The sequence below is a fragment of the Eublepharis macularius genome, chromosome 7 (assembly GCF_028583425.1).
Source record: "Eublepharis macularius isolate TG4126 chromosome 7, MPM_Emac_v1.0, whole genome shotgun sequence".
NCBI classification, from domain to species: Eukaryota; Metazoa; Chordata; class Lepidosauria; order Squamata; family Eublepharidae; genus Eublepharis; species Eublepharis macularius.
The window spans coordinates 74,676,014-74,688,638 of record NC_072796.1 but is presented as its reverse complement, the minus strand read 5'-3'; the positions used below and the strand labels follow the sequence as shown (position 1 = coordinate 74,688,638).

At 42.6% G+C, this 12,625-nt stretch overlaps 1 protein-coding gene across 5 annotated transcripts in view; it reads left to right on the top strand.

Annotated features, from left to right (window-relative positions):
• Nucleotides 1-11,472, top strand: part of TMEM241 (transmembrane protein 241) — an 82,882-nt gene extending 71,410 nt beyond the window's left edge. Inside the window, exons 14-15 of one of the 5 annotated variants that reach the window (XM_054984904.1) lie at nucleotides 7,717-7,795; nucleotides 10,218-11,472. In XM_054984904.1, the coding sequence (XP_054840879.1) occupies nucleotides 7,717-7,795; nucleotides 10,218-10,372 (234 nt within the window). In that variant the 3' untranslated portion in view covers nucleotides 10,373-11,472. Of the gene's footprint in view, nucleotides 1-7,716; nucleotides 7,796-10,217 lie in introns of those variants that run through there. The other 4 variants (XM_054984905.1, XM_054984908.1, XM_054984909.1 and 1 more) reach the window with 4 other exon arrangements.
• Nucleotides 11,473-12,625: the final 1,153 nt, after the last annotated feature.

The window sequence follows — 12,625 nt, the reverse complement described above, 5'->3', positions numbered from 1 at the left end:
TGCAAATGATAAAAATATCCTGTTTTTTTATAACTGCCACCCTCCACCCCAGTTCTTCTTAGAAAATTATGCAGGGCGTGCCCTGAGAACTGAGAAGGGCTGAATGTGCCCTCTTCAGCATTAGTGAGTGCTGAAATTTAATTAGCCATGAGGACTGATAATGAAATGCAGATTAGGAATGAATAAAGTGTGCAAGTTTCTGGATAAGCCTTTATTTGAGAGTGCATGAGACGAACTGGGAAATTGACTAAACAAATTGACTAAATAAATTGACTAAACAAGGGGGAAATTGACTAAACAAATGCCCAGCACCAAGGTCTGGGTGACTGAATACTTTTCCAAGTTGCAGTCCAGTGGCAAGTAGTGCATCTGATGAAGTGAGCTCTAACTCATGAAGATTTCATGAAAACTAAAATTGTGTTAATCTAGTCTTTAAGGTGCTAGGATCTTATTCTCAAACTCTGTTCATGCCACTGACTTGTATTTTTGCTATCCTTATTACTGTATCCTTGTTATGTCTGAATGATTCTTAGAACTGATATTGGACATGTAAATTCAAACATTTGCTAATGTGGAAACAGTATTTGAATGGCAAAATGGAACAAGGTGTATGACAGGTGGAGGTGGGCACGAACCGGGGGAAAAAATGAACCCTGTGGTTCGTGGTTTGTCTGGTTTCACGAAACATGAACTTTCACAAACTTGCCCCATTTCGCAAACTGGTTCGTGGTTCATGGTTTGTGGGGTTTAAATACCCCTTTCCATACTGCTGCAAAGCGGCAGGGAAAGGAGCATTTCACCCCCACAGGCTTGGATCAGCTGCTTGTTGGGGAGATCCCTAAAAAGCAGCTGATCCAGGGGGTTATATGTCCCTTTCTCTGCTGCTGCAAAGTGGCAGGGAAAGGGGCATTTCACCCCTGCAGGCTTGGATCAGCTGCTTGTTGGGGAGATCTCTGACAAGCAGCTGATATGGGGTTGAAATACCCCTTTCTCCGGTGGTCCTAGGAGTGGGGCAGTCCATACTTTTGGGATATAGCTCCTCTTCTCCGAAGATAGGGTTAGGCGTCTAATTTTGATCCTGGAGAGGAGGGACTTGTCCCTGGAATCACCAGTCTTTCTGGTCCTGCCATCCAAGCAGGATGCCTTCAGCAATGCTCTGCAGAGCGCAGCAATCCCAGTAAAGAAGAAACTGCCAGAGATGAGCTGGGAATGGTTGTGCATGCCTGTAATCCCAGTACTCAGGGAGGCCATGGCCACAGGCAGTGCAGAGCTCACACAGGAAGGGAAAGAGCCTGCTGCCCTACCCCACCCCTGTTTTGCTCAGAGTGATGGCAAGCGTTTGAGCTGGAGGTCCATAGGTTCCACAGCCACAACCACAAAACTCCACTGAGGTTCCCCACCTTCAGGATGAGAGGAACCCCCCTCAGATGGCCAGAGGGTGCAGTGTTTGAGTCTGCGGTAGCCTGTCATGGAGACCAATATTATCGGGAACTCTTTGGAAGGAGCAGCCTCCAACAGCAGCAGAGGAACTGCTCCAATCCCGGCAGCCCTGACTGAACTGTGGTAAGATTGACCCAGCAGTAAATGGGGACCACAAAAGGAAGGAGGGAAGAGAAAAGAGTAGCAGAAGCCTCGGAGCCAATTCACTGCAAATAAAAGGGAGGCCTCATTTATTTCTCTTTCCTTCAGCTGGGACTTATGAGACGCGCTTTCACTTTCATTTTTCCTTTTGGCGGGAAAATTTCTGTTGGTGGAAATGTCAGTAACAGCAGGCCCCAGCCGCCTCCCAGGCCTCAGAGGGTGCAAAGCTGCAGCCTAGTGGTGCCAGACTCACAGGCCTCAGCCCCCTCTTGGGCCTCTCAACAGGCCAGTGAAAGGGAAATGCCCAAGGGCCTGGATGGCAGAATGTCAGCAAAAGCAGGCATAGCCACATCCCAGGCCTCTGAGAGCACAGGACTGTGGCCTAGACTTTCCAAACTCCCAGGCCTTGGCCCCCTTCTGGGCCTCTCAACAGGCCAGTGAAAAAGAAAAGCCCAAGGGCCTGGACCCATCAGGCAAGAATGCCTGGAAAATTTCTTCTGGTGGTATGTCAACAAAGGCAGGCCTAGCCTCCTCCCAGGCCTCAGAGAGTGCAAGCCTGTGGCCTAGACTTGCCCAGCTCCCAGGTCTCAGCCTACCCCTGGGCCTCTCAACAGACTAGTGAAAGGGAGAAGATCCACGGTTTGGATCCATCAGACAAAGATGGCTGAAATGAGTTGCTAAAATGTTGTGGTTAAGTGACTGGGCCACGAATCAGCACCGTGCTGGTTTAAGTCCCATAATTGATTGGACTCAGTAGCTAACCTTGGGTAAACAAGTCTCAATTACCCAACAGTTCTGGGGGAATAATGATAATTCTGACCTTATCACAGCCCCTGACCTGGTTAGTCCAGGCAAACCAGTGTTGCAGTGGCAATTATGACTGGATGGCATTTTCCACCACCAAGGGGAAAGAAGTTACATGCCCCCTATTTACATCCTGGACAAGAAGCTGATTGGGGGGATTAAATGCCCCTTTCTGTGCCACTTTGCAGCAGCTAGGAAAGGGGCATTTCACCCCCACAGGCTTGGATCAGCTGCTTGTCAGGGAGATCCCCAACAAGCAGCTGATCCGGGGGTTTAAATGCCCTGGTATTGGGGTTTAACACAAACCAAACGTGTTCCATAAACACGTGGTTCCATGAACTGCTGGTTTGTGAAGCACAACCTGGCCCGGTTTGTGGCGAAATTTAGTTTGTATTGTGATTCGGCCCCCTCTCTAATGACAAGCTCCTTTTCTCTTTGCTTTCTTTCTCAGCTTTAAGCCATGTTTTCATATTATAGGAGTACTGATGCAATCCAGGTTCTCTTGTAACCATCACTTGCAGACCCAGTTTAAACCATGGCTACAGGCACTGGTTAATGCCAGAATCATGGTTTGTGTTGGTGTACCTGTAGTAAAGCAGTGGGATTAGAGAGCTCACCATCCGTCTTACTGGAACAGTGAAGAAGACAGCACAAGACAACTAGAAGTCTCATACTGAAAAATGCAGGGCCAGCGCATCCATGGAGGTGGGTCCAGCAGCCGCCTCAAGCGCTGAGGTGCTGGAGGGGGCGCCAGGGGCGGGAGCGCACGCCATGGAGCTGGCAGCGACAGCGCTGGCAGCTGAGAGGGAAGGCTGGGAAGTCACTCGTGTGCCGCCTTGGCCACCTGCCATACCTGGCCCGCAGCTGCTGCGCCCAGCCAGGAGCACATGCTGGCGGTGGCAGCGTGAAGCAGTCTCAGTGGGCAGCCTCCCAGCCCTCCTGCTCAGTTGCCCTGTGCTGCTGCCGCCTGCACACAGCTGCAGGCCAGGCATGGCAGGTGGCTGGGGCAGCGCGGGGCAACTGAGCGGGAGGGCTCGGAGGCCACCCACATGCCATCCCAGCTGCCTCCTGCGCCAATGGAGCTGGCTCGCAGCAGCATGCTGCGCAATGATGTCACATGCAGTGATGTCATCATGCAGTCCGCGTGCGCACGGCAACAACCCTAAAGCTGCCCCCAGCCTCAAGTGCCAGAAACTGGCACCGGCCCTGGAAAAACGGCCATACAATTTCAATCACTGATAGTATCAAAATATTAAAAAATAGAGTTCACAATGATGGTACAATAACACGAGCAAAAATAATGCTAGCTAGCTCAATTTTGAAAAAATCCTCCTCAGAATATAGAAACTTGGATCATCTGCCGGAGTCATAGTATCTGAAACTCAAGTAAGATTTAAAGTCAGTTCATATTATATTTATATTCAAAGTGAGGAGAATCTGGAGATGCTGCTGCTTCAAATAAGTCATTACCCTTATTAGGTCAGTGTTTTAAAACGATGCAGTTATTACGGTGCATTTTGTTCATGGGTTATGACAAGTGTCATTGTGATTATATGGTCATTAGTGTAAACAGTATTTTTTGCATATTGTATCATTTGCTAGTGATTCATAATTGTATGACCATTATAGTGTATTTTACTCTTTTGATGTTTTATTCAATTTTCAGCAGTGATATACTGTATCATTATATGTTTCATCCATTTATTTATTTTATGGGCTAAGATGTTTCTCATTTTGGATTCCCATAATACATCTATTTTTCATTTTGAGACCTGTAGTACTCTTCTATTTTGTTTTTTGTGTTCACAGAAATTTGACCTTTTTTCATGTGTAGAACAGCACTTGGTTCCTTCCTGCTTAGACTCTGAGACATTGAAAGATCTCGAGCCGTAGATTAAAAAAAACTAAAGAGTGCACATCCAAGCAAATGCCTGACTGTGCCAGTGCTGCCAGGTGAAGAAAAATGGCTCCTCCTGGTTCCCTTGTTTTTTTCATGGCTCTTTGGACATGCGCAGATCTGTTTGAGAACAATATTTCGGGCATGAAAAGACAAGAGTATTTTTTTAACTAGTTACAAAATGGTACGGAGAGGGTATCAGATAAGGGGGACTGATGAGCTACAATAGAATGATGCCTCCTAGTGAGAGCCAGTTTATTATGTTTGAAGATACAGGGATATGAAGATGTGTGCAAACCAGTTTGAGGATCTGCTCAAAAGCTGTGATATAAAGCTAGTTAATAAATGCAGTGATAGTAAACGATGGGATGGAAGGAAGAATGCAAATTGCTTGGGAAGCAGAGCGAGGTCATTCCCACAAGGTTGGCTCCTGCTTCAGAAGTCAAGTTAGATGCATCAGTGATCTGCTTCAGTATAAGACGGCTTCGTGTCTGTCTTATACAGTACTATTTTTAATGGGGACAAATGCCTATACAAGCATTTGATGAAGCTTTTTTATTGTAATTCAGTAATACATTGTTTTATTAATGCATCTCTGTTCTACCGCTCAATATAGAAAGGCAAACTACAGTGAGATCTGAAAAAAAAAATTAATAAAATCAGCATAATATTAAAAACAGTAAAAATGGCAGCAATTTTTACTGAATGAATACAATAATATAGGGATCTAAGTGAGGAAACCATAAATATCTGGGAAATGTCATCACCTGGCTCCTAAAACTCAGTACTATACTATAGACACCCAGGCAAATATACATAGAGAAAGCATTCTCTATATGTGAGGTGCTACAAGTGCAAATGTGTTGTCACCACTCCCCTTTCTTCAGAATGCACACAGAGTATGACACCTAGGCAAGTTCAGATGGGAGCAGGTGGCTCTATAAATTTCTTTTTAAATTCTCTTTTCCTTCACAACAACCATATGAGAAGAGTGAGTGACTGAGAGCAATAATAAACAGGTCTATCCAGAATCCTACTCACAACTATTCAATAGGGTTTACGTTCAGGAAAGTGGTCTCAGGATTGCACTGTGACTTGCTGGACACTCCCCGGAGTGTTTGTGGTACAAGATTTACTTAGTCCAGGTCCTGTAGCACACTGCAGTCTGATTTTGTGTGTGTGTGTGGGAGAGAGAGGGAGATTGAGATCTTATTTCATTCATTTCTGCCAAAGGTTCTACAGGATTAAAAATACACTTATTGTATTAATCAAGATAAAGCCTTGCTTGTATTAAAAATAATGCAGTCATTCTTGTTTAAATTTAGAAAGTGGAAAGATTATGTTCCAAGTTAAAGGAATGTGTTTGCAGTTTTGTCCTTAAGCAAATTGCACAGCTGAATGCTCTATTTCCCCTTTACTTGTACTGTTTTTAGAAAATAAACACAGCAAATTGGCATGCACCATTTTTCTTCTTCTCCCTCTGGTTGCCCTCAATGCCCTCTTGACTATGTTTTAGTTGTGTTTGAGATTGCAGACTTCTAATATAAGTTTTGGCTTATAGCAGAGAGTGGAAATGATTCAACTAATTTGCCTTACACATTCCTGAAGAGTTTATTTGTCGCTAAAAGGAAGATGTGAAACTCCAGTTTTCTAGTTACTTTGAATGATTGAAAGATATTTGTAAAAAAAATTCAGCATCTCACTTACTTAAAAAAAAGACAAAATAATTCATTGTAAAAGTAAAGTCGCTATTTGTTTTTATGTACAAGACTCATAGAAGCTGAGGGATTTGCGCAAGAGGATGGGGTGTTGTTCCTATGATTTAGTATGTCATTCAGGTGAAATTCAGTGCTATGGTGGCACAACGTTTACAATGCAGATTGTTATGAATTTTTGTAAAATTAGTGAGTGAAGGGGCATTTAATGAGCTGCTTGGCTCATTGGAAGAGGGTAGTGAACCTTCCACCCACAGTTTTACAGTTTTTCTGCCAAAAAAAACCCTCAGTCATTTCTACTAGTAGTGGTAAGACTTGGTGGGAGAGAAATTATTAGAGATAAACAGTTGCATGGGGTAGAGAGAGTAGGTAGGGAGATGATTTGTCTCTCCTGCCTGCTCCTGCTGTGCTTTAAAAAGCCATTCTTACTTTACAGTAAAATGGTACCACCTTCATTGTAACTAGTTACTGGTGTGAGAAAAGTTCCTGGGTCAGAGGTCAAACGGAAGCTTGGACTGGGAAGACTTCCCCAGAAGATGTGTGTGCAGTTAGTTCAGTTAGTTTGAGCCCCAAACAGAGAGCAGTCCCCTGGCCCCTCCCCATCCTCCCACCAGAAGGGTAAGGGGTGGCCCCAATGTGTGGCTTTTGTTGTCCTCACTCAGGCCAGCCAGTTAACTATTAGCTCTAGTAATGAAAGAGCAAGATTTGGGTCTTAGTAGACCGTAAAGACCAACTAGATAAAAGTTGGGGATAGAGAATTTTTTCTATTCCTTGTTTATTCACAGCAACACCAGAAGCAAAATGACTTAAAAAATAAACACGTTTCCATCATGGAACAGCCAGGCAGAAAAAGAGTACTAAATGATTTGTTAGGGTTGCTAGGTCCTCTTACCCTTCCAGTGGGAGGCTGGGGAACTCGGCACTCACCTTGACACACATGCTCCTGATGGTGACATGATGATATTACTTCTGGGAGTGATGTCACCCCTTAGACCAGGGGAGTGCTCCCTGTTTGGGACTCAAATCGGCCTGGTGCGAAGTGCGGGAGCATTCCTTTGGCCTGCATGGTGATGTCACTCCTAGAAGTGACATTGTTGTACTGTGCTGGGAGCTCACCCTGGGACGCCTGTTTATCCATCTCCCACCCACCTACCCACCAGGTGAGTGGTGGCAAGGGGTGGAGGGTGGGAGCAGGGGAATCCGGGGAACTGACCACCCTAATTTCAGTTGAGCACTAGCATTTTTTTTCATTAAAGAAGGTCCCTAGAATTAGCTTTGCTGCTTATTATGTATAGATTTTATCTTTTTACTTTTCTGAACAACTATAAAAACAGGGTTTTTTTTTTTAAAAAAAGGAAGCTATAGTAGTTTCATCCTAAAGGCCAAATACATACCAGTTTTGAAGAGAAAGTGAAAGGAAAGTTGACAAGGGAGAGGGCTCAGATGGTATCCTACAAGAGTCAGAAGAGTTTGTTTGATCTTCACTGCACCTATTAATTGGTAGGGGAAGGCATTTTACTCTGTAGTTAATCATTAAATTAATTAGTCTACCTGTTAAATCAGTTAAAACATGTAGCCCTAATTTTTAAGTGTTAATCTCCCTATAGCCTCCTCCACATGCATGCATTGAACAGATGTTTATTCTATTTAGTTTCTTCAGAATGGATGTAACAGGAAGTTGATGTAACAAGCAGTCATTGTTTTTGTTACCTTTTGTAGGTTATCACGGCTGCTCTGTCCCCAATCATCTTTGAGATTACAGTGAATGTTTCAACAACCTGTTGGTATGTATCACAAGGTGATTTTTTTTTAATTTCCATATTATGCTCCTTTATTCCTTTGGACATTTTAAAAAAAGTTTAACTACCAGTATTTGTACAAAAGAAAGAATTTAACTTATTGTGCTCAACATGAAACAACATGAGAATTAGGGTAGTGCATTTAATATACCTTAGCTGAAATTAGGTGTTTTGGACCAGCTAAGGGCAGTCTTAAATTATCCTCCTGAAATTTAAGGATTAACGGTAACTTATATCCCAGAATTTCAGGAGTATTTCAGGTTTTTTTTGGGGGGGGGGGAATAGGAATAGGGAAGAAGGGAGAGATATGAACTGTGTCAGGCTACCAGGTGTTCTGCAGCACACTGTCTCTTTAAAAGTTAAAGGGCCAATGTTTTCTGTGGACAAAGCTGGCTTCCAAATTAAAGATGCCAAATCTACTCCTATTTAAAACAGTAACTCTTTAAAATTTAGAGGGTCCATCCATCACCAAATATCTGGGGGAGGCACTGAAGGTGGGCCTGGCCTCAGATACTAGGTCTACCTCCATTATTTCTTATGGGCCGTAGGCCTAGCCTCCAGATCCATGTCTACCAGGACTCTAAGACCAGGTCATTGTTATTCAGTGGCCATAGAACCTTTAAACTTTAATGAGCTCTTATGTTCAATGGGGGTAGATCTGGACTCCTGATTTCAGTGGCCAGTAATGGCTGACTTCATCAGTTGCATGAAGAGTTCAGGCTATTTTATTTATACTACTAAAGGTGTGTTGGGACACTACAAACTGAGGTTCGTTCAAACTATATTTCCAGAAAGCTTTGAAGCTGGAGGAGGAATCTGAAATGTGGGTGTCCCTGATGTAAGTTCTAACCACTATACCACATTTACTCAATGATTCAGTATTCCACCACAAACAGCTCTGAAGATGGCTGGCTTACCAAATTTTAGGGCTCTAGGGTCATGCATCTACTTTGCCATGAGACTCCCCCTGGCCATACTTTTGAAGAGACAATCCAGAAGTGCCTAAGGAGTACTAAACTAGCCTCACAAAGAAAATAATGGCCCAAGTTCAATAATAAAAAAGTTTGTAAAAGTAGGTTAGGCATATAGTGGTGTGTGCATTGACATATATTTTTTATTATTCTACAAATTATATATTCAATGGGACAATGTGAAAAATACATAATTGCATTCTATGTAGTATCATATATTTCATGTTAAACATGCTGCATTTTGAGTGCTTGCAAAAGCCGTTCCACTGTGAACACAAAGAGGCGTTGTTTACCTGCTGCAGTTCAGAACAAAGACAGCCAAGCAGTAAAAGTGTAGACTTGGTGGAATGTGTGGAATGGATACAGCAAATGAAGTACCAAGTTCACCTTCATTGCACTGTCTCCCAAATAGTGGAACAGAGGGAGTTAGAAGGAATATTATGTAGGAAGATCAGAACAATAGGAGCTGAAGTGTGTATGTTTATGCGTCCCTTGTCTCAGAAAAGAAAAATGAGATTAAAAAACAAACAAAAAACAAATATTCCAAGTAGGTTGTTTTTCAAAACTTTTATTGGAAGTCTGTGTCTCTGCAGCCTAGTGCAATGCAAAGTTAGTCTCTCTGTGTTTAATAGGAATTAGTCTCAAGTAAGTGTGCATAGAATGTTTCTAATGAAATCTGCCCCAGCCTCCTCCCCATACATGGTGTCTATGCTCTATTTTCTCCTCAGCATCATGGCTTATAATGCATAATGGCATAATTATAAAACAGGATACTGTTAACATTGTTACATAAGAATGTGCCCTTCTCATGAACAATGAAACTTGCACAGTTTACAAAACAGCTCAATTTAAGTGAGTGTAATGCTATTAAAATCCAGACAGCTTTGTCAGCTTTACATGTTTTCCATGTAAAATTGCTCTCTCACCAATAAAGTCTACAAACGTTTGTTTTATTCGTAACATTCTGTAAGGCGCTTTGCTGTTTCATAAACTAAGCCTTTAGTTTAATGCAAAGCTAGAACAGTTAATGGTTGTAAAGGAAATGGAGACAAGCCAGAATCTCCCTACTTCTTCTTAAATGTAACATTATGAGAGAGCTGGACCTGCCATGGCCCAAGATGAATGGAGTGTCAGCTGGGAATTGTTGTTTTTCCAATGATGTGGGATTTTCTTAAATCATTTACTTTATGGTTCCTCAGTTTTCCTGTAGAGTTCAGTGACAGAGATCTCAAAGAGAAGGCAGAAAGGAAGGCTAGCTGGGTCTTGAACTTCTTTAGATGCAAGATGTAGTCAATCTCAGGAAATAACCAAGAGTTATCCTTCAATTTAATAATCTGAAGCAAGAATTCAGAGTTGACGTTACTGGCTTTTGTACAATGATCATTTGGAGGTTTTTTTGGTAACCGCATAAGTTATCTTTGTTAATAAAACCTCTGTGCTCTCTTAACAGTCTTTTTCTTGGTGGGTTTGCTGAAGTCTTGCTCGTTTATGCTGAATGGACTGGCTCATGAACAGGGAGAAACGACGGAAGAAGACACAAAATCACAATCTCCCTTTGGAAATAAATTGCCAATGCCTATGAAATATGAATATAAGTCAGAATGAACAGTGACAACAAGGAAGATGTGTAATCAAAACTGCAAATTATTTAATTCCTCAGGCTTGGTTAAGAGGAATGCCAACTGTGTTGCAGTGGAGAATCTCACCAAAACCAGGATCTGCTATTATGAAGTGATATGGTTACCCCACCCCCCTACAGGGAAGTGCTCATCCTCAACTTTCCTTTAAGGACCCCACAATTCAGAACATGAGGGCAACACCTTTATCACATGGTGGAAAATATATGATCATGCTGTTGAGAGTAGAGCTGAACAGTCAAACTGTGTGGTTTGGGAAGACATTGTAAGTGTGGCATGGAATGGGGGAGGTTAGAATACATATAAAGGTCAGCATGGTTTTGAGCCTCATGTATTAGCCTGACTTCCTGCTGCCTTTGCTCTTCAAATGGAACACATACCTCCCGGTACATCAAACAATTCATAATTTCTTTGGGGAGCTTGTTTCATCATTAGTGGTACTGCTTTCTCGCAGCGTTGTGGACCATTGGCCATTTTTGATTTTGCTTGTTTATTTAAGGTGCTGCATATGTATGTGTTTAAACAATCATACAGCCTCTAATTTTATGAAGAAACAACATTATGTGGGGACAGTGGATCACATGAGACATCACCCTGCCAGTAATATATGTCCCCAGGGGCGAGCTGTGCTCACATTTTGCATCTTCTATCCTATAGGATTTTATTCCATGTGTTAACAGGACCACATTTGTTGTAGGACACCTTAGTCTTTTTTTAAAAAAAAAGATGTTGAGGGCTAATTGTTACTAGTTACTGTGAAAACAGGTGGTCTGTTTCAGTCAATCGATCAGTAAAAGGAAGCACAGATTTTATTTATTCATTTGTAGGTTGGAAATTCATATTCAGTTCTTTGTACATGAATTGCCAGAGGTCAGGGTCTGATCTGATGAGCTTGGGCTTGGGTCTTTCCCCCCAACTGCGGATCAGAAACTTCTATTTGATGTGTACCCAGAGATCTATGAAAACCCATTTAAAACAAGGGGGAAAAGTCCTTTGTTGTAATTAGCAGATTTGCATATCAAAGTGGTGCTCAAAGTAAAGTCCACAAGTAAATCTTATTTACATTGATCTATGTGTCTGACTTTTTTCTTATATTCAGTTATTACAGAAAACAGCAACATTTATAAAGCAAAAGCTATTGAAGAAAATTCATTACAGAAATCCTATGCTAATAACACTCAACTGTGAAAGCCCCAGAGGAACGATGATCAGGGGAGGGGGCAAAATGAGACAGCAGTTAATGCCATTCTCTGCTTCTCACCTGCTGGGAATTGGATATAGTTTTTGAACATTGAATGTCACAATGAAGAGTTCTCAAATAGCGCTGAAACTTAGAAAGTACAGATATTAACCTTCTGGGTTGGCTCTGTTGTACTGTCTAAACACTGGCGTAATAAGTGTATTACGCCAGTGTTTAGACAGTACAACTGTTCTCTGTTTAACTGAAAAGGCAGTCTTTAGAGGTGATAGGCTTGCAGCCTAGATACACAATAAATTCTAGTCTTAAAATGTGCTGGATCAGATCAGTGGTCCATCAAGTCAAGCATCTTGTTTCACTCAGCAGCCAACCAATTATCCCGAAGGGCCAACAAACGAGGTATGATGCTCGGTCCTGCCTCCTGGCACTGGTAGTCAGAGGTTTGCTGCCTTTCTTTACACTCCATGTGGCTCGTAGCCATTGCTGAGCCTGTCCTTACAGCCATCTATGCTTATGGCTATCACTACATCCACATTTTGTGAATATTACAACTAACTGGGTACATTAGTATTTTCTTTTGTCTGTCTGGAACCTATTGACCCACTTCAATAGGTGCCCTTGACTTCTGGTAATATGGGAGAGGGATGCATGTCCACCCCATGCATAATTTTATAAATCTGTCATGCTCCCATTGGCCATCTTTTTAAAAAAATAGACTGAGAGCGGAACTACAAGTGACAAAAGGCACAGGTTGGACACTTGTCAGCTTCCCTCAAATTTTGATGGGAAATGTAGGCGTCCTGGTCTGGCAGCTTCGCTCTCCGACTGCTGTCCAATGGACTTTTCAACTGTCACTTGTCCAACATTCCGCCAAGCTGCCTACATTTCCCATCAAAACTTGAGGGAAGCTGACAAGTGTCCAATCTGTGCCTTTTGTCACTTGTAGTTCCGCTCTCAGACTCTCCAGCCTTTCCTCACAGCCTTCCTCACAGGCAAGGTACTCCAATCCCTTAATCATCCTGG